At 43.6% G+C, this 22,886-nt stretch overlaps 1 protein-coding gene across 3 annotated transcripts in view; it reads left to right on the forward strand.

Annotated features, from left to right (window-relative positions):
- The window catches only part of PIBF1 (progesterone immunomodulatory binding factor 1), a 212,868-nt gene that overhangs the window by 1,343 nt on the left and 188,639 nt on the right, over nt 1-22,886 (forward strand). For all 3 annotated transcript variants that reach the window (XM_068267851.1, XM_068267849.1, XM_068267850.1), the window contains exons 2-4: nt 1,364-1,630; nt 4,463-4,563; nt 15,496-15,694. In XM_068267851.1, the coding sequence (XP_068123952.1) occupies nt 1,388-1,630; nt 4,463-4,563; nt 15,496-15,694 (543 nt within the window). In that variant the 5' untranslated portion in view covers nt 1,364-1,387. The remainder of the gene's footprint in view (nt 1-1,363; nt 1,631-4,462; nt 4,564-15,495; nt 15,695-22,886) is intronic.

Here is a 22,886-nt window from a genome sequence, read left to right on the forward strand (position 1 = left end):
TGACAAGCTGAGGTTACATAATGCTTATAGCAGCTGATAAGGGTATTTAGGTGGCTAGTAACAACACAGGTCACCCCTAAACATGTAATGCAGCTTAGTTTTATTACAAGCTTGTAGGCTTCTTTTAACCCATTGACAATCTTGACAAGATAGACCTCAGTAAAGGGTACAGTCTTGCCAAGAGACGGAGTAGAGTTCCCCTGAAGCAAGCCATCTTGAAAGGACAATTGTAAGATCATAAAACAAAAAAAAAGTTACTGACCTAAGGAGAAATGGCTCTGGATCTCTTAGAGCCTCTCTGTTCCTCTGAGTACCCTTGTTTACCGCCAGGCCTCTGATCAAATCTCTCGTAGGCTGCATATTCAGGTCTCTCCAGAAGTACTCTGGTCTCCCAGTACTTATGAAGACTAGCGGCTTTGTACTGCACACGTGCTGTATGGAACCACTTGTCTTCAGAAATGTTCAGAGTCAAGAATACTTCCATGGCATGCCAAGGAGAACCCAAGTTCTCTTCAACATTAAATAGAATCTGTACTCTAAAATTCTTACAATAAAAAGCATACCATTCTATTAATTATGTTCTCCTGGGCCCCTCTGTGCTGTTTCTGCCACTCTCTGCTGCAATCTTGTCTTGTAAGTGCCAGTTTTAGGTAATGTTTACAAACAAAAGACATGGCTGCTAACCAGAGTGAGAACAGCTCAGTGTGTGACTCATGCAGAGCTTGGAGAGGGTGTGTATAGCTTCTGCCAATGACAAGCAGTGCTGCACATTCCACACATTCCAGCCTGAGCCCGACAGACCTGGCAGAGGAGAGAAGATAAGATTTATTACAGACACAGTGCAACTAGAAAAGGCTGCAGTATGCCAGAGCACATTAGAACAGATATAGGAACTTCTAGGATAGAAGAAATAAGGCTCAAAATTTTGTTACAGAGTCTCTTTAAAGTCGGATGCTGGAACAGGGAGCCCAGCGTAGGAAAGAGGGGGCACAGAGAATTGAGGACGTTTCAGTTGTCCTTTAACAGAAGCCAGTTAGGTAAAAAAATAAATAATCAGAGGCTACCTACAATGAAAACTACAGGTCTAGTTCTAGGGGTAAGAGCAAACCTAATAAGGCAAAGCCATCCATTATATTAAGGAAGACTAAAAGTCCACCTACATTTTTTTTTTTAATATGCTCCCATATTTCCATTAAATTGTTTGGGAGCACAAAATGCATATGTCTAATTTGCAGACCCTGCATACGAATGTTGTAAGCTGCAGGAGTATAAATATGCCATTAGTTTGCTTTGCTTATTAATATTTCATGATTTCCTATATAAATGTTAACATTTTGATTTGTTATGCCTTAAACATTTTTAGTTGGTGTATACATAAAGCCTAAATATGTCACGAAAAACAACAAGAAAAATGAACATTTCAAGCTCTATTGAGTCTGAGGATTTGAGTCTGGAAACGACAGTCCCCACAGATGACATTTCTTCTTCTGAGGAACATAATGGTTCAACTAAAGTTACCAAGCACCAGATTGAAAGGAAGCAGCTTCTTCACAATCTCCAGCTTCTAAAGATAGAACTGTCTCAGAAAAACCTCATGATTGACAACTTGAAAGGGGAATACCTGACCAAAGTAAGTTGCCAACTTTGATTGTTTAGCTGTGCTTAGTGTTATTCCCGCATCCATGCAAAAACAGCGACAGGAAATTTGGGGGCTGGTTAAAGCCAAAAAGCGGTTCACCCTGCTCCCGTAAAAATCCTATGGACTTAGGGGAAAGATGTAATTCGTCTGCCAGCTAATTTCAAAGTAATTTGGGCTCCATCTTTTGATGGTGCCCAAATTACTATCTGAGCGCCGCTATAGCCGTAATTGACATTACAGCCTATGGCGGTGCATGGTGCCCCCTAATTTCAATTTACCGTTTTGTGCTTTTACTAATATTCCTAATGATGCACGTCCTCAATCTAGATATAACTGAAAGCTTACCAGACGTAAGCGAAATACAGACACAGACATATTTATTTTCTTATAACCTTTTCGTCCTTAAAGTCTTAACTAAACATCTTGTTCCACTAAAAACTTATGACTTCACCTGTGTTTTTTATCTAACCCCCTCTGAGAACTCACGTGAGGAGACCTCTAGTGCTTAACACCCCCCCCCCCCCCTACAGACGAGTGCCTGAAGCTGGCACAAGCTACCTGTGCAGTGAGGGCAAGCTTTGTGGGATTTTGGGGTCTGAGCGCTGGAACTGAAAGGGGACGGAGGGGTGGAACCTCTAGGATCCAGAGGATCGCCTCCTGAAAAATGGCAAGCCCGTTCAGCTCCATGCTAGTGTGCAGGTGCAAGCTGCCTGTGCAGGGAGCTCTTGTCAACAGGCTTGCAGTGGTCTCCGTGCAGAAGGAGGGCGATGGGGGAAGCCTCAGGAGGATCCAAGTACCCAGATTGGGACCTTTTTTCTCTCTTCAGGTTTACCTTAAAGGATGAGGCGAAAGCACTAATATATTTTTTACTCACCTGGGGCTTCTTCCATCCCCTAGCAGCCGTCTCAGTCCCTCGCTGCAGTCCCAGTCCTCCTCAGTGTACCAGCTGGCCGGCCGCAATGGTCACGACCCGCTGCGGGGTCGGCGCTTCTTCGCCTGCGCAACCACGTCTTCCGGCGATCTGGACAATCTTCCCTCTTATCACTCTCAGATTCCCTCATTCTCCTCCGCCTCACTCATTTCTCTTAATGGTGACAAGAGGGAACATTGCAGCAAGCTTCCAAAATTGGAATTTAAGTCAATTTTTCAAGGAGTGTTTATGGTACCTAGGAAGATCTCAGAGAGGAATGGGCAACACACAGAGGTATGTGGGTCCAGCAAGAAGGTTTACCTTAGGCAGATTTACTCGGATCAGGTGTTGTTTAATGTCCGTAGTTCCCAAATGCACAGTAGTAAACCTGCTCCAGTCCCTTCTTTTTTTGAATTGTATTTTGGCATCAAATAAAAAATAAAAATAAAAAAAAAAGTAACATTTTTCACACACCAAAAAAAAAAAAAACAATTTTCTTCTGTTTGCTTTTTTACTTTTTTCACTTCAAAATAGGAATGTTATGATTTGCAAATTGTTGCATTCTGTTTCCATCTAAATTTTTTACAGTATCTTAAGTTTTTTTTTAATATGGTTGTATTCTTTTTTTACTTTATTCTGCTAACAGTAAACTTGCTGTAGGCCATGGCCACAGCATATAGATGGAGGAAAACACTTCCCAGAATTCCCATTTCTGTGTTTTGTATTAGAAGTTGAAACGTCTACACAAAACAGGCTACAACATGTCATGCATCCATTTGTACACCTACATTTTCTTTAGATCAACTCCATTAACACATTCATTACATCATCGAGGACAGAGCGTGCAAATCAGTGGATAGATACACGTAAATAATAATAATGTCAGCTGAAGAAATGATTCCCATCTCTCTCTAGGCATATGTCAGCAATTACAGGTAGCTATTGCAGCGAACACATGCAGAATTCCAAAAGCAATATAAACTATTGCAAAATAAAGATAAAAACACACTGTATAACATTATATTAAACACAAAAAAAACACACTGGAATTTGAATAAATGTATGTTGAGAAGCCACAAGGTTTCTGGGAGAATGTCCTTTGAGCAGATGAGTTGGTTATATCAGCTCTATGCCCTCGTTGAAAAAAAAGTACTGTAGGCTTTCAATGAAAATAACACTATACCATGTAAAACATGGAGGAGACTTGATTATGTATTGGGGCTGCCACAGGGTTCTGTGAGGCTTTGCAGGGGATTATGAAATCTCAAGACATTCTGAAGTGAAACATACTGCCCACTGTGCCCAGTATCAGAAAGCTCTGTCTCAGACTCGGGTCATGATCCTCCTACAGGATAATAACTCATCACACATAACCAGAAGCACCCCAGAGTGGCTAAGAAAAAAAATATTGGACCATACCACAATAGATTAGTGGTAGATCAACTGTAGTACCACCCTGCCTTACTCAACACAATTACAATTCAGGTTGTGTTTTTCCAGCAGCCCCAGATGAGTAACCGCCGCACTGCTAGTGATCTGCCCAGCGGATCAACTCAGCTGAGTAATGGCTGATTGCTTTGTGCATTCCGCTCGCCCTGCCTTCTGTGTGACGTCATGTCTGCGGCGCTCCATTGTCCCTGAGCTTCCCCACATAGCAACAGAATGCATCATCAGCTGTACATCTGACTCTGCGTCTGTACAGCCCGGCCCAGTGATGCGGCCCGAGGGATTGGGTCCCGATCCCCAATGGCTGATATCCGTCACAGGTGTGTATGGGCCTTTAGCAACTCTTATGTGTTTTCATTGTATATGCTGTGTAAAAGTTTGGGTCTGCTTTAAATATACAGACAGATAAAAACAGGTGGCAAAACCATTAAACCCATTTTCACCATCTCTCTATTCTTTTTGCATAGATTGAAGAGCTTGAAGAGAAGTTGAATGATGCACTGCATCAGAAACAAATACTGGCTTTAAAACTAGACACCCAATCCAAAATCCAGCAGGAGGATGTAAGGTAGGATACTGTACAAATAGAAATTCAGGACATTACCGGTTAATGATGACTATCAACTAAATGCATGTCTGTTTATCTATAGTTTGACTATATTTATAAACCCATAAAGCCTAATGCAGAAAACTTGTTCTCGATTCTCGATTGTTCAAGCCCACCTTGCAGTCTATTAATTCCCAGCTGGTATTTCTACTGACCTGTCACTGTGGCTCTTCTTTCTTACCTTCCCTTCACAAGAGGCAAGCAAGGAGTGGCTAAAATATGTCATTAGATTTGCAGCATGAGAGACTAGAAAGCAGTGAGGACAAATGCATCTCGTTATTTGAGATATATGCCGATATATGCAGTATTCAAAAGACTAGTGTATAACTCTTTGTCTGCTAGGAACTACACCTAGAAAAGTGTTGCCCCTGTTCCAATGCTAAATCCTCCTTCTTCCCAGTAATACGTGCGCAATTTTAACTTTATGCTGTCAGTTTTTTTTACATCCATGGTCTTTTTATCTTCTTTATTTAATTTCTTTAGTTTAATGTTCACTTTTTTTAATCCTTCTTTCTGAAATCCTTAAAGGACAACTGAAGTGAGGATATGGAGGCTGCCATATTTATTTCCTTTTAAACAATACCAGTTGCCTGGCAACCTTGCCTTGCTGATTAAAGAGAGATCTTTAGATCTTTTCCCTGCCCATACAAACACAAGCCGATAGTTTTTTTTTTTTTTTTTTCATGCTGAAATCAATCAGGAATCGCCCTTGTGACACCCCATCCGCTGCTCGCCGGCCAGACGCTGTCCCGAATGATGTTAAATTTGCTTGCTCGGTGCACTATGCTTCACCTGTGTCTGTCTGCCACCGGCTCCGGGCTCCACTGCAATCTGCATACACATGCCCCACGTGGTTGGCAGGGTATGCGTAGGTGCGCGTGTGAAGTCAAGTTACTCTGGCAACCACTTGGGGAGCATGTATGCATATTGGGGCGAAGCCAGTGGTGGATGCGGACAGGTAAACTGTAAATTATAGTGCAGCGGGGGGGGGAGGCACATTTAATATTAGGGATGCAGGGCCGGGGGGGGATGTCAGGACGCACACCCGATTTACCACGACGGCCTGACATCTTGCAGCATGTCTGATTTACATGCTCGGCCTGAAATTGGTTGCATCGTTGATCAGGCATGCACTTGACTGCACTGATTTTCATCTAATTTGATAATAATTATCGAATCTCATGGTCGATCAGCCGCCAGGTCGCTAGATGTATGGTTACCTTTACTCTTCTTGTCATAGATGAGATTAATTTATTAGACTGCCAAAGATCTTTGGACTCCAGAACTCTGTGAAGCATCTCTGAACAGACCTTTTTAGTTAATAGATATACTGTATATATATATTTTTACTTTTTTAATGTATTTACACAATTTTGTAAATTGCTTTGCAGTGGGGGATAGAAGTCACATGGGCCATGTGTTTTTAGCCAGGGATACTTGGAAAAAGTGCAAGCAGTGTTAGGCCTCTTGCACACTGCATGCATTTCAGATTCCGATTCCGCTTTTTAGGCTCCCTGCACACTGCAAATCCGTTTTCCGATTCCGATTCAGTTTCCGATTCCGATTCCGATTCCGTTTCCGATTTTCCTTGAATACATTCAACAGAAAAACGGATCAAAAAACGCAGCATGCAGTTAAGATTAAAAATCTGAATCGGAATCGGATGTAAAAACAGATTAAAAATCTGAATCTGAATCTGATTTGCTTGCAGTGTGCAAGAGGCCTAAATCTGTTTTTACATCCGATTCCGATTCAGATTTTTAATCTTAACTGCATGCTGCATTTTTTGATCCGTTTTTCTGTTGAATGTATTCAAGGAAAATCGGAAACGGAATCGGAATCGGAAACGGAATCGGAATCGGAAAACGGATTTGCAGTGTGCAGGGAGCCTTATAGGTTATATTCTTAATTCTCCTCTGTCCCTTTTTTTTTTTTTTTTTTTTTTGTCTCTGAAATTACTCAGCCCACAACATATTATACGCTCATTATATTCTCATCAGAATGTGGGACCAAAGTATGCAGGACTCAACAAAAAACAATGTTTTCAGCAATTTATAAGCAAAGCATTTGGGTGGTTCCTCAATAAGATGATCTGTTGCTGTAATCTTCCCACGGCTATCTTCCAGCACATTTTGTTTTTCTAATAAATTGCAACATTTGTTATAAATTGCAAAGTATACCTTTGTTCTGTATCACTGCTTTGATTTCCAGAAAATGATTCCCACAATACTATAACAGTAATTTGATGTTTGCTTTACAACATTCCTTTCTATTGAAATATTATTTTATTATTTAGTATTTTATATAGTGCTGAAATCTTCCACAGCGCTGTACAGAGCTTGTTTTGTCACTTGTCCGTTACAGATCGGATCTGTATCCGAATTGGTAATTTTTTTTCCCCCTCCGTTTTTATTTTCAAATCTATTTACAGCATACGTTTCCAGTCCGTGGAAATGTATGCCCGGGGGAGCGGTGGTTGCGCCAAACTGGAGGTGGAAGCAGTCAGGACGGGGGTGACAGCGGTCGGCGGAGAGAGGGGTCGCCCCCTCCCTCACCTGGGTCCCCCATTCCCTCTCTCCTCCAGCTATTTGTGTAAAAAGTTATTCAAATGTAATATAGGCAGCGAAAGGGGACGCTTACTTTTCGCTCTTGCGTTCCACCACTCGCCGCTTGACTTCCTGTAATGTCGCCCTCTATACTTCAGAGGGCGGCATTGCAGGAAGTGACGCGGCGAGCGGGGGAAGTAAGGAGAGAAGGTAGGCTTCCCCGCTCTCTGCCTTAACATTTGAACAACTTTTTGCACAAATAGCTGGAGGGGGATTGAAGACAGGGGACCCCGGTGAGGATGGAGGGGACATCCCCGTCGACCGCTGTCACCCTCCTCCTGGCTGCTTTCCCATCCAGCATGGCGGCCCCCTCCCCACCCACAGGCTGGGAAACAAACTGATCCGTTTCTGTGACCAAAACTGCCTGCATAGAGGGGGATCCGTTTTCTTATTGACTTTCACTACCCCACCGTGTATCCAGGGTCCATGAAAATTTGCAAATCCGGACCTTCCGTTCGGGTTTTTAAGACGGATCCCCCTGAACGCAGACGGATGCGGTTTTTTTTTAAGTCAAGACATAGTTTTAATATTGGTATCCATGGCTCCGGTTTTGATGGCTAAAAACTGGAGCCACGGATACGTTTTTAGAACAATTGGGAACCTAGTCTTGAAGGACAACTGAATTGAGAAGAATTTGGAGGTTGCCATATTTATTTCCTTTTAAACCATACCAGCTCTGTTTGGCTGCAGTTGTCTGAATAACACCAGAAACAAGCATGCAGCTTCTTTTGTCAGATCTGACAATGTCAGAAACACCTGATCTGCTCCATATATAAAAGGAAAACCGAGAGCCCGATATAGTGTAGTACGTATTGTAATATATTGAGGTTATAGAAGAGTACAATAGATATACTCACAAAGCAGGGTCACCAAAAAGGCAACCACTGTGAAGGCAGGTGAGGAGATTATCCTTTCCTCACTCAGGAATAAGAAGTCACTCTCTGTAGATAGGAAAAAGATGAGGTATCCACCTCCACCAAGGGTGGATCTTAAGTACTGTATGAAAGTCAGAGGCGCTAACAGGATGAAACAATACGATAAAACGTTAAAAATGCTTGGGAGGCAGTAGTGGACTCACCTCCTGCAAGCAGACACCAGAAACTGTCTTCAATTTATACAGATGTTATTGGCATACTCCACCAAAGACTGCTACGCGTTTCACAGGTATGAACCTGCTTCCTCAGGCAATAGGATAAAGGAGCATACAACTAGAGACAGAGGCAAAAATTGGGGTACATCAGGGCCAATAACAGACATATCGATAAGTAATGTTGTCTAGTGTTAAACGTGCTGTGCATTAGTTCTACGTTATTGAATTGCTACGTTTGTGTTATTGTGAATGCGGGTTGTTTACCAGAATTGAGTGTGGATAGGAGTCTATATACGTGGTGGGTGTAGTTGTTATTAAGTCTGGGGCCAGCGTGGGGGTTACCGGGTGAAGGGTAGTGTGGCGGTGGGGATGAACAGGTTATAGTATTCTAGTGAGACATGGCTGGAGGAGTAAAGTATTATGGTGGACAAGGTATGCTAACAGTACAAGCAGGGATAAGCAGTGATAATGTGGAAAGGAAATGAAAAAACGAGGCGCCAGGTGTTATCCGGACCAAATTCTGGTAAGTCACTACTTGTTTTTTCATGGAATGGCCGTTTAAATAACACTGGGAATTAGCCCAGTAACCAATCAAGGGGGGGGGCAGAAAATTCCCGCCTGGGCGATGCGACCTTTACGCCGCATCATATCCGTGCGGCGAACTCGCGGCGCGACATTTTCGTCGCACCTATGACGCAAGTGATGGGCAGTGCGGTGCGACCATTATGTTGCACTTTGGGAGGAACAAAGGGTGGTTCAATGCGGCCTTACGGTCGCGTGTCGTGGGTACATCGCGCATGCAGCGGTAAATAGCGTCGGCCATATTTGATGAGGGAAAACATGCCCTTTTCACGGGCTATGTTCTGACCCTCACCAAAACATGCATACGGTGCATTATATGCTAATAGGGGTTGTCTGTGACCTGTGTGGTATAGAATGTTGTTGTAATGCTCAAAAAGAATAAAATACGTGCACATGGATATAAGAAAAACTAACAATAATAAACACATTAGAACCTTAAATTTGTTATAAATATTCTACGAAAAAAGGATTACATTATGGTGTGAATTCATGCCATGAAATAATAAAAAAACACATAATTAGAAGCCACCGGATTAGTGTGGTGTTAATGAATGTCCACGTTGGGTGATCTTATTAATAGTAGACACTGTTACAGAGGAGCCAGTAGTGTAAAAGAATCAAGATAAAAGGTTTAGAAGCAGGGAGTCTGGTGGTGGACTTACCTCCCCCATGTAGACACAAGATAATGTCGATTTGACAGCAAAATAATGTATTCAACTACTACTTTGGAGTAGTTGAATAAAATATTTGTGATCTACATTATCTTGTGTCTACATGGGGGAGGTAAGTCCACTACCAGTCTCTCTGCTTTTAAACCTTTTATCTTGATTCTTTTACACTACTGGAGCCTCTGTAACAGTGTCTACTATTTAAAGTCCACCCCTGGTGGAGGGGATTTGGCCCCTTTCTTCTAATCTACAGAGAGCAACTTCTTAATTCTGAGCGGGGACAGGTCTAATTCTCCCCATCTGCCTATATAGTGGTTACCTGGACGGTAACTCAGATTTGTGAGTATATTTCTTACAATCACACTTCCACTCCAATTATCCAGTACATACTACACTATATGGGGCTCTCGGTGTCTCCCTTTCTTATTTTTAAACTTATTAATAGGGTGGTGTTTGACTGACCTCTGGTGGGCAAAACAAATAGTGCCAGTATTGTTCATATATAAAATAGCTGTTGATATTGATAAAATGCAATTGTTGGTTGCATGACAGTTGGGTATCCTTCATAAAAAAATTGTATAAGACAATATAGAACAATATAAAATGATCACAGGATATTTTTAGGAACAGAGTGTATCTGAATATTGGCATGCATACAAATAAAATGCATAAATTGCATAAATTAGTGGGCATATCCGAACACTGAACACTGTGAAATGCACCGCAGAAATTATAACCAGGGAGAAGGGAGGAGATAAAAAAGCAGATGAAAAAGCATTAACATAAGATATACGCCAAAAAAATATATAAAATGCATAAAAAGGAAGATCTGATAAGAGGCGACTGTGGCGAACATTACGGAAAGTCGTGCGCAATCGCCAACGATTTTCGTATGGTCCTGCACAATTACTGTCAGTCCTGTGTAAATGTACAATAGATGTCTTTTTCCCTCTCTTCTCTTAAAAACAGAGCCCCTCACCCGCTCCACCTCCTCCAGCTTTTCACACGTAGCTGGCGACACATAGGTGTTACAAGCTAGGACCAAATGGTGGCCATGGAATAGCTTCAGCAGCTCGGCAAATAACAATCAGCCCCTCTCCCCCAAGCCAGCTCAAACTGGCTGAGATAAGAGCTCCCTCCAAAATCATACAATCAAACAAAGAGAACTTTAATTTATTTGTAATTCAAAATAGCCTTGTCGCAGAAAGACAAAAAACACATTTTCTGATACCTAGAAATCAGTTCTATCATTCACCTGAATTACAATTTTCTAACTGCCAGTAATCCGTAGGTAAACCACTTTATCCGGCCTGCGTAGAGCGAATGCGATAGACTAAGCATGTATAGCCTCGTTTGATACAGGGTCGCAGGCCGCTTATGAATATAGTCTCGGATTTGCGATGCGCCAATCTGGGGCGGAGTCACACAGATTATTAATAATTGGTACATTTTCCTGCTCTGAGTCTGGGGGTGGCAACCTTGCTGCCAGGAGATAACCCTGCCTTAAACACACCTACTTTCCAGGTAGTGACAGCCCAAAACTCAGGTCCTATAAAAGTGGGGCGGGACCAAACCCGCCCAGTTCTCCAAATTCCATCGACCAGGAACGTCCATGCAGGTGTTTGAGAACCGACGCCTGCTGTGTTCAAGGACCCTTAACATTTATGCCTACTTTTAAACTGGACTCTCTTTTTCTTCATTCTTCAAATGGACTGCTCAGCATAACTAAGTAAGAACTTTCTGATTTTATTCCTTTTTATTTTTAAGCTCTGTGTGTATATATTAATTGGTGTATATAACTGTATGTAATTCATTTTTGTTAATAAACGTTTTAAAAATCGTTTAGCGGTTATAACCTGTTGCTGAACATACACAATCGTACCTATTCTGAAATCGCTAACCTGTGTTTAATAGAAGTATACATTTATAACCCGTATGCGCGAATCCGGCTCAGATAGTCAGATCTGACCCAGATTCCTGCATACCGCGAAGGGTTAACAGAGCGTTCTCAAAGTATTAGCATAATTACAGTAGCGGGCTGTGTAACTCGCTTGGTGGCAGATCTTTGGTTTGTATGTGTGAGGTGAATCCGTTGGCATCCGAACGCTCCCTCCGCTAGTCAGTTCATAAAATTGCGAAGTCGGGTTACCCTTCGTGATGAACAAAATGACCGTGTGAGAGGATTTCTGACGCTGATCGATTGACCCCATCCGCAGACCGGCCTTGTGGTCTGTGACAGCGACTGAGAATAAAAATATGGTAAATTTGGATTAGTATACTTTTTCTAGTTGTTCGTTGAGTCCCTCTGGTGTGAGGGTTCTCAACATTTGGATCCAGAACATCTCTCTTATTTTTAAACATCCAAAAGCGTCCGATTGACTGTGGTTTATGGTTTCTATGAGGGTGATTTGGAACAGGTTTGGGTCACTATTGTAGTGGGTGCTGAAGTGACGTGAGACGCTGTGCAGGGGAATTTTTTTTTTTTTGTATGTTTCTCTTATGTTGGCCAATACGGCTCCGTGCCGGATGGGTGGTACGTCAAGTGATTAGATGACATATCGGGAAGTACACGTAATGTGATTTTGTATTTGGGTGGAGTTTGAGGTAAAAGTTGCGGAAGTCTGAATGAAGGTGCAGGCTAGGCATCTAGTATTGTTACAGAGGAAACATCCCGGTTCTGAGGATCTGTGTTGGTGGGATAGTTCGGGGATTGTAGGTAGGCGGCTTGGGGCCAGGATATTCTTTACATTAGGTGCTCTCCTGAATGTAATGGCTGGTGTTGGGGGCAGTGATGTACGCAGGTAGGGGTCTTGTAATAAGATTTTCCATCTATTCCGTAAGACTGAACAAATCTAGGGGTGTTGAGCATTGAATCGTGTAATGAATCAAGGAAAATTATTGGCAAAGGGTTTGGTACTGGGTAACATCCTCTGTGACTGTGACTCTGTGAATCTTAGGCAGGTAATAAAAGAACGGAGTCTTCGGATCTGTGTTTATAATAAAGTTTCTTTCGTTTTTGGTGATGATATTGTTAAATAGTGCATTATTGATTAGGGATTTCAGGTCATTGCTTAATTAGGTTGTGGGGTCTGCTCCATGCTTGTTCAGGCTCTATGGCTAAAAGTATTAAAAAGGAAATAAATAGGTCAGCCTCAATATACCTCTTGCTTCAGTTGTCCTTTGTCACTCAGAGGGGCTCACAAGCTAATCCCTACCATAGTCCTATGAATTGTGTAGTGTTTTGTTTTGTAGTCTAGGGCCAATTAACTTAGTTGTATATTTTTGGGATGTGGGAGGAAAGTGGTGGAAACCCACACAGACACGGGAGAACATACAAACTCCATGCAGGTAGTTCCCTCCCTGTGTAATGAGTTTTCTGAGTATCATTTAAAAAATGTTTTTCAATAAACTTTAAAAAGTATATTGAACAGTTTGCATTTTTTATTGACCCTTAAAGAGAATCTGTATTGTTAAAATCGCACAAAAGTAAACATACCAGTGCGTTGGGGGACATCTCCTATTACCCTCTGACACAATTTCGCCGCTCCTCGCCGCATTAAAAGTGGTTAAAAACCGTTTTAAAAAGTTCATAAACAAACAAAATGGCCACCAAAACAGGAAGTAGGTTGATGTACAGTATGTCCACACATAGAAAATACATCCATACACAAGCAGGCTGTATACACCCTTCCTTTTGAATCTCAAGAGATCATTTGTGTGTTTCTTTCCCCCTGCAGTTCTCATGCACTGAAGTTTTAAAAAGTTTTGTTTATAAACAAACAAAATGGCCACCAAAACAGGAAGTAGGTTGATGTACAGTATGTCCACACATAGAAAATACATCCATACACAAGCAGGCTGTATACAGCCTTCCTTTTGAATCTCAAGAGATCATTTGTGTGTTTCTTTCCCCCTGTTCTCATGCACTGAAGTTTCAGGCTGCTTGTTTCTTCCTGCAACAGCTTTGCCCTTGTCTGTAATTCTTCAGTATGTGAAAGCCCAGCCAGCTCAGAGGACGATTTATCCAGCTTGTAAAAGATAAGAGAGAAGAGAGAAGCTGCTCTAATCCTAAATAATACACAGGCAGTGTGCATAGAGGGGCCTGGAAGGGGGAGTTCATAGCAGAACCACAACACTGAAGAACATGGCAGCCTTCCAGACACAGGCCGACAAGTCTGACAGGGGAAAGATACATTGATTTATTACAGAGACAGTGATAGTATAAAGTGCTGCAGTAAGCCAGAACACATTAGAATAGCTTTTTGAACTTGTAGGATGATAAAAAACAGGATGCAATTTTTGTTACGGAGTCTCTTTAAAGTGAATGTTTACCGGATTAAAAAAGAAAAAGTTAGATACTCACCTAAGGAGAGGGAAGGCTCGGTCCTAATGAGCCTTCCATCTCCTCTCCCGGTGCCCGGTCCCAGGCAGGATCCCCCATGGCAGTATTCGACCAGTTCGGTCAAATACTGCCACTTCCGCATGTCGAAGGGAGCTTTCGGGAGCACTCGGGCTCCCGATGACGCGGCCGCTCCATACTACGCATGCGCGAGCGCCCTCTATGACGCACTCGCACGTACGTAGTATGGAGCAGCCCGTCTTCGGAAGCCCGAGTGCTCACGAAGACCTCCGAAGTCCCTGCGGCGGCGGACGCGAACGGGGGAGCCAGCGCAGCACCGAAGGCACCGGGAGAGGAGAGGGAAGGCTCATTAGGACCGAGCCTTCCCTCTCATTAGGTGAGCATCTAACTTTTTCTTTTTTTAAACAGTACCCATTGGCTTTAAGTGAGTGCTCACAATCTAACGACTATATCTTGTGGTCAATTTGCTTGAAAATTAGTTACTTTCCCCTCATGATTTTTCTGTGAGGAAGAACGGTTTTGAATAAAATTACTTTTTTATATATATAATATTAACCACTTGAGGACCAGGGGATTTTGTGCTGAACTGTGCAGCGTGGGCTCTCCAGCCCACAGCACAGATCAGCAGGCAGCCAGGGCGACCAGACTCACCCCCCCCCCCTTTTTTTTCCCCACTAGGGGGATGTCCTGCTGGGGGGGTCTGATCGCTGTCGGCACTATGTGGGTAGCGGGGGGGGGGGGGGGGCTCCTCAAAGCCCCCCTCTGCAGCGATTTCAGGCTTTGCTCTCTTTCCCTCCCCTCCTTCCCCTGGGCGGCGCAGGATGGAGATCCGTCCTGCATCGACTCTGATAGGCTTTAGCCTATAAGATGCCGGCGATCCCCGGCCAGTCAGAGGTCAGGTATCGCCAATCTCCTTTACGGCTATATGACGTAAACAGCGGGGATTTCTTCCCCGTGTGTTTACAATTAGCCTGCGAGCCGCGATCGGAGGCTGGCAGGCTGTTCACGGAGACACCCTCGGTGAACTGACATGGAACTGCCGCTGGAACGAGCGCCCGATTCCATAGTAACACCACTTCGACCTGCCGACGCCTATCGACGTTAGGCGGTCGTTAAGTGGTTAATTTATAAATGATTTAGTCAGTGTTTGCTCATTGTAAAAGCTTTATGTTCTGAAATGTATCACTGGTGGTGACATCTTTAGTCCTGCCACGTGATCTCTGCTAAAAATTTGTTCACTGAGAGTCCTAAAGCCAGTAGAAAATATACCTGGTCTCTCAGACTGCCCAGGGGGAGGGGGGGGGGTGGTGGAAATATACCGCATAGCTAAACAGCGTAAGCTAAGCATCACTGAGAGGGCTGGACTGCATACTAATATACAACAGTGTATAGCTAAAAGAAGTGTTTATGATGCTGAATCCCGGAAAGTGACTGTGAAAGTGAATTATCCTGAATAATTTACCGCATTCTACTATGTGTCACTACAGTTAATGCTGGTACTGTTAGTGCTCATGTTACATTAATTGGTGTTCAAAATGCTCCCTACAATTGCTCCCTACAAACTCATTTATTATTTATGCTGTTTAGGCAAGACCAAGAAAAAAAGAAAAGGGAGATGGAAACCATTTTGCAGAGATTAAAGCAATCAGAAGAGACAAACCGGCAGCTGAGGGAGCGCACTGGGGACATACGGCGCAGTTTGCGTGACCTGGAACTGACACAAGACATGTACGATCAACTCAGAGCTCTTCCCGAGGATCAGATGTCCATCCCTGAATATGTTTCTGTGAGTTTATATCTGATTTTACCTGATGATCTGCCGGGAGTCTAAGGCGTGTATAGCTGTGTGCGTCCTCAGAACGTCTAGCTGTTTCCATAGGTGGTCATATACTGTACAACCAAATCTTTCATTTACAACCATTCAGTAAAATGATAGAGGTTGCTGGTTGCTTGAGCAACTAGCCAAAAATAGCTCAGCAGAAACAACTTGCTGATCCTCCGGGCGCCGTCTTCTACACTTCCTGTAGGTCCCACCAGTCTTTCTGGCGCCCTCTGTGACTTGTCACCTAACCTGCTTCAGCTTTTATGGACGCCAGAAAGCTGCTGGGAGCTTCAGGATATGTAGAAGATGGCACCTGTAGGCTCAGTAAGTAGTTTATGCTCTGCAAACCTGCAAAAGTTCTGTCCCCATGATCCCCCTCAGGCATGCCAGTTAGTTAGGACTTAGGGATAACAGGGACTTGTGTGTGTGTTTTCTGTTGAAAGTCTATAAAAACAAATGAGGCAGTCTCAATTGGTGTTCTGGAGGAAATTGAAGCAATCGCTGAGGGCAGCCAGTCAGAATTGTTTATTTTATCATTTGTAACTCTGTCAAATTGCTCTGGGCAACTGTTCGGTTTTATTTCCAATTTCCTTTGCATCTGCCTTCATTAATTTTACACTGATTGTATTGATTGCAATGACTCTCTATCTTCGCCTGTGTGATGAGCAGCCTAAATAAAACCAGCATGTGTGTTAAGCTAACGATACAATTTCGCTGTTCAGCAGAGCAAATTATTCCATAGAAAAATTTAACACAAATTTTCTCTTCATTAACTGCAAACTATTTTTTTTAATTTCTGATTTCCTTCTAGAAATATCATAAACATTCTGTTGATGCCATGAACAATCATTTTAGTTTTTGGGCCCATGTGATTAATCACAATTTAATTTTGATCATACTAATCGAAATTTTAAATGTATCATTTTACAAGGACAGTAGTGCGTGGCCATCATTAGCATGAAATGAGAGTATTAAATAACTTGTCCTTATGACTCATGTAAGATGGTTTGCATCCACTAGATGGTGCTCATGCTACATTGCCCTTACAGACTGTGTAGGAATGCGTGAACAGACAAAGAAAATTTGTAGTGATAGGTAGGTATATAGAGGCTTCCATCTTTATTTTCCTTTTTTTTTTTCCCTGTCTGGTATGCTTTTTCCCAAAAGGGTTTAGGGCTCTTTCACACCAGAGCCCCTTTTCAGCGGTTTAACGCAAAGTCTATACTTTGCGTAAACAAGGTAAAAGGAAAGTCCATAGACTTTAATTTTACCTTTCACACCCGACGCTGCGTTTTGATGCGTTGCGGTACTACGCATCCCGTCGCATTTTATCGTCAGGAATCAGCGTTTCCCTGTCGGGTTAATTGATACTACCGCCGCTACTCAGCGTCACCCTGCAGGTTCCCGACGACAGCCGCAGGCTGGTAAAACGCATGCAGGAGAACGGCTCCTGCACGCGTTGTAGATGTGTAACAGGCCTTATTCCAGTTTTATGGGCACTGCACATAATGTCTGGTGTACAAAAAATCAAGAGGTTTCATAGAAAACCATGTCTGTAATTCACTCCAAGCAATGAAGTATTCTTCTGCTGCGTACATTTTTGTTAGCTTTGGTGACATACTCCATCCATCACTGGTGAGTGAATTGGGTCACAGTGCATAGCAGTGCATTTGATAGAATGCAGGGTCACATGAACCTACAGTCGCCATGGACCTTAAAAATCTACAGAAATTCTGGGTGTGTTTTTCAAATACATGTATTTGTTCTCTTCTGAAACAGGATTAGTACATACCTTTATTTTGTCTCTGTGAAATCCCAGTCCTTGGATTTTCCCATAGTCTCTTTTTTATATTTTCTGCCAGTCTACATGCAGACATTGGGCATATCTGAGCAATGGGACTTCACAGAGACAAAAATGAAGATATTTAGCTAATTATGTTTCAGAGGTGAACAGATACCTTATATTTTTTTTAAAAAGACATTCAGAGTTCAGGTACACTTTAAGCTAGCCATACACTGCGTCAGTAATTGGTCAGCTGAGAAACAGTAGTATTACTTCCTGATCAGAAATCAATTGGGTGGTAGTGATTGATTTACCACCTTGACTCCCTCAGTCTCAGCTTTTAGCATACATTTTATAGAGGATTAATTTTACCACAGCCTAGGCTAGCACTGCATTAACAAAGCTATGCCACAGTCAGTCTCCCTCCATTGGCTCTAGGAAGATTTACAGGTGTGCCCATTTACCACACTAAAACCAGAGATCACATAACTGCCAGGGACTAAAGAGAACAGGCTCCATATTCTTACTACATTGCTGCCAGTGACTAAAGAGAGCAGGCTCCATATTCTCACTGCATCACTGCCAGGGACTAAAGAGAGCAGGTTCCATATTCTCACTACATTACTGCTAGGGACTGAGGAGAACAGGCTCCATATTCTCACTACATTACTGCTAGGGATTAAAGAGAGCAGGCTCCATATTCTCACTACATTACTGCCAGGGACTAAAGAGAGCAGGCTCCATATCCTCACTGCATTACTGCCAGGGATTAAAGAGAGCAGGCTCCATATCCTCACTGCATTACTGCCAGGGATTAAAGAGAGCAGGCTCCATATTCTCACTGCATCACTGCCAGGGACTAAAGAGAGCAGGCTCCATATCCTCACTGCATTACTGCCAGGGATTAAAGAGAGCAGGCTCCATATTCTCACTGCATCACTGCCAGGGACTAAAGAGAGCAGGCTCCATATCCTCACTGCATTACTGCCAGGGACTAAAGAGAGCAGGCTCCATATTCTCACTACATTACTGCTAGGGACTAAAGAGAGCAGGTTCCATATTCTCACTACATTACTGCCAGGGACTAAAGAGAGCAGGTTCCATAGTCTCACTGCATTACTGCCAGGGACTAAAGAGAGCAGGCTCCATATTCTCACTACATTACTGCCAGGGGCTAAAGAGAGCTGGTTCCATATTCTCACTGCATTACTGCTAGGGGCTAAAGAGAGCAGGTTCCATAGTCTCACTGCATTACTGCTAGGGACTAATAAGAGCAGGTTCCATAGTCTCACTGCATTACTGCCAGGGACTAAAGAGAGCAGGCTCCATATTCTCACTACATTGCTGCCAGTGACTAAAGAGAGCAGGCTCCATATTCTCACTACATTACTGCCAGGGGCTAAAGAGAGCTGGTTCCATATCCTCACTGCATCACTGCCAGGGACTAAAGAGAGCATGTTCCATATTCTCACTACATTACTGCTAGGGACTAAAGAGAGCAGGCTCCATATTCTCACTACATTACTGCTAGGGACTAAAGAGAGCAGGCTCCATATCCTCACTGCATTACTGCCAGGGATTAAAGAGAGCAGGCTCCATATTCTCACTGCATTACTGCCAGGGACTAAAGAGAGCAGGCTCCATATTCTCACTACATTGCTGCCAGTGACTAAAGAGAGCAGGCTTCATATTCTCACTGCATCACTGCCAGGGACTAAAGAGAGCAGGTTTCATATTCTCACTACATTACTGCTAGGGACTAAAGAGAGCAGGCTCCATATTCTCACTACATTACTGCTAGGGACTAAAGAGAGCAGGCTCCATATCCTCACTGCATTACTGCCAGGGATTAAAGAGAGCAGGCTCCATATTCTCACTGCATTACTGCCAGGGACTAAAGAGAGCAGGCTCCATATTCTCACTACATTACTGCCAGGGGCTAAAGAGAGCTGGTTCCATATTCTCACTGCATTACTGCTAGGGGCTAAAGAGAGCAGGCTCCATATTCTCACTGCATTACTGCCAGGGACTAATAAGAGCAGGTTCCATAGTCTCACTGCATTACTGCCAGGGACTAAAGAGAGCAGGCTCCATATTCTCACTACATTACTGCTAGGGACTAAAGAGAGCAGGCTCCATATTCTCACTACATTACTGCTAGGGACTAAAGAGAGCAGGCTCCATATTCTCACTACATTGCTGCCAGGGGCTAAAGAGAGCTGGTTCCATATTCTCACTACATTACTGCTAGGGACTAAAGAGAGCAGGCTCCATATTCTCACTACATTTCTGCCAGGGGCTAAAGAGAGCAGGCTCCATATTCTCACTACATTACTGCCAGGGGCTAAAGAGAGCTGGTTCCATATTCTCACTGCATTACTGCTAGGGGCTAAAGAGAGCAGGCTCCATATTCTCACTGCATTACTGCTAGGGACTAATAAGAGCAGGTTCCATAGTCTCACTGCATTACTGCCAGGGACTAAAGAGAGCAGGCTCCATATTCTCACTACATTGCTGCCAGTGACTAAAGAGAGCTGGTTCCATATCCTCACTGCATCACTGCCAGGGACTAAAGAGAGCAGGTTCCATATTCTCACTACATTACTGCTAGGGACTAAAGAGAGCAGGCTCCATATTCTCACTACATTACTGCTAGGGACTAAAGAGAGCAGGCTCCATATCCTCACTGCATTACTGCCAGGGATTAAAGAGAGCAGGCTCCATATTCTCACTGCATTACTGCCAGGGACTAAAGAGAGCAGGCTCCATATTCTCACTACATTACTGCCAGGGGCTAAAGAGAGCAGGCTCCATATTCTCACTACATTGCTGCCAGGGACTAATAAGAGCAGGTTCCATAGTCTCACTGCATTACTGCCAGGGACTAAAGAGAGCAGGCTCCATATTCTCACTGCATCACTGCCAGGGACTAAAGAGAGCAGGTTCCATATTCTCACTACATTACTGCTAGGGACTAAAGAGAGCAGGCTCCATATTCTCGCTACATTACTGCTAGGGACTAAAGAGAGCAGGCTCCATATCCTCACTGCATTACTGCCAGGGATTAAAGAGAGCAGGCTCCATATTCTCACTGCATTACTGCCAGGGACTAATAAGAGTAGGTTCCATAGTCTCACTGCATTACTGCCAGGGACTAAAGAGAGCAGGCTCCATATTCTCACTACATTGCTGCCAGGGGCTAAAGAGAGCTGGTTCCATATTCTCACTACATTACTGCTAGGGACTAAAGAGAGCAGGCTCCATATTCTCACTACATTACTGCCAGGGGCTAATAAGAGCAGGTTCCATAGTCTCACTGCATTACTGCCATGGGCTAAAGAGAACAGGCTCCATATTCTCACTGCATTACTGCCAGGGGCTAAAGAGAGCAGGTTCCATAGTCTCACTGCATTACTGCCAGGGACTAAAGAGAGCAGGCTCCATATTCTCACTACATTACTGCCAGGGGCTAAAGAGAGCAGGATCCATATTCTCACTACATTACTGCCAGGGGCTAAAGAGAGCAGGTTCCATAGTCTCACTGCATTACTTGCCAGGGACTAAAGAGAGCAGGCTCCATATTCTCACTACATTACTGCTAGGGACTAAAGAGAGCAGGCTCCATATTCTCACTACGTTACTGCCAGGGACTAAAGAGAGCAGGCTCCATATTCTCACTACATTACTGCCAGGGACTAAAGAGAGCTGGTTCTATATTCTCACTGCATTACTGCCAGGGACTAATAAGAGCAGGTTCCATAGTCTCACTGCATTACTGCCAGGGGCTAAAGAGAGCAGGCTCCATATTCTCACTACATTACTGCCAGGGGCTAAAGAGAGCTGGTTCCATATCCTCACTGCATTACTGCCAGGGGCTAAAGAGAACAGGCTCCATATTCTCACTGCATTACTGCCAGGGGCTAAAGAGAGCAGGTTCCATAGTCTCACTGCATTACTGCCAGGGACTAAAGAGAGCAGGCTCCATATTCTCACTACATTACTGCCAGGGGCTAAAGAGAGCAGGATCCATATTCTCACTACATTACTGCCAGGGGCTAAAGAGAGCAGGTTCCATAGTCTCACTGCATTACTTGCCAGGGACTAAAGAGAGCAGGCTCCATATTCTCACTACATTACTGCTAGGGACTAAAGAGAGCAGGCTCCATATTCTCACTACGTTACTGCCAGGGACTAAAGAGAGCAGGCTCCATATTCTCACTACATTACTGCCAGGGACTAAAGAGAGCTGGTTCTATATTCTCACTGCATTACTGCCAGGGACTAATAAGAGCAGGTTCCATAGTCTCACTGCATTACTGCCAGGGGCTAAAGAGAGCAGGCTCCATATTCTCACTACATTACTGCCAGGGGCTAAAGAGAGCTGGTTCCATATCCTCACTGCATCACTGCCAGGGACTAAAGAGAGCAGGTTCCATAGTCTCACTGCATTACTGCCAGGGACTAAAGAGAGCAGGCTCCATATTCTCACTACATTACTGCCAGGGGCTAAAGAGAGCAGGTTCCATATTCTCACTACATTACTGCTTGGGGCTAAAGAGAGCAGGCTCCATATTCTCACTACATTACTGCTAGGGACTAAAAAGAGCAGGCTCCATATTCTCACTACATTACTGCCAGGGGCTAAAGAGAGCTGGTTCCATATTCTTACTACATTACTGCCAGGGACTAATAAGAGCAGGTTCCATAGTCTCACTGCATTACTGCCAGGGACTAAAGAGAGCAGGCTCCATATTCTCACTACATTACTGCCAGGGGCTAAGGAGAGCAGGTTCCATATTCTCACTACATTACTGCCAGGGACTAAAGAGAGCTGGTTCCATATTCTTACTACATTACTGCCAGGGGCTAAAGAGAGCAGGTTCCATATTCTCACTACATTACTGCCAGGGACTAAAGAGAGCAGGTTCCATATTCTTACTACATTACTGCCAGGGACTAAAGAGAACAGGCTCCATATTCTCACTACATTACTGCTAGGGACTAAAGAGAACAGGCTCCATATTCTCACTACATTACTGCTAGGGACTAAAGAGAACAGGCTCCATATTCTCACTGCATTACTGCCAGGGACTAATAAGAGCAGGTTCCATAGTCTCACTACATTACTGCCAGGGACTAAAGAGAGCAGGTTCCATATTCTTACTACATGACTGCCAGGGGCTAAAGAGAGCTGGTTCCATATTCTCACTACATTACTGCCAGGGGCTAAAGAGAGCAGGTTCCATATTCTTACTACATGACTGCCAGGGGCTAAAGAGAGCTGGTTCCATATTCTCACTGCATTACTGCCAGGGGCTAAAGAGAGCAGGTTCCATATTCTTACTACATGACTGCCAGGGGCTAAAGAGAGCA

The sequence above is a fragment of the Hyperolius riggenbachi genome, chromosome 2 (assembly GCF_040937935.1).
Source record: "Hyperolius riggenbachi isolate aHypRig1 chromosome 2, aHypRig1.pri, whole genome shotgun sequence".
NCBI classification, from domain to species: domain Eukaryota; kingdom Metazoa; phylum Chordata; class Amphibia; order Anura; family Hyperoliidae; genus Hyperolius; species Hyperolius riggenbachi.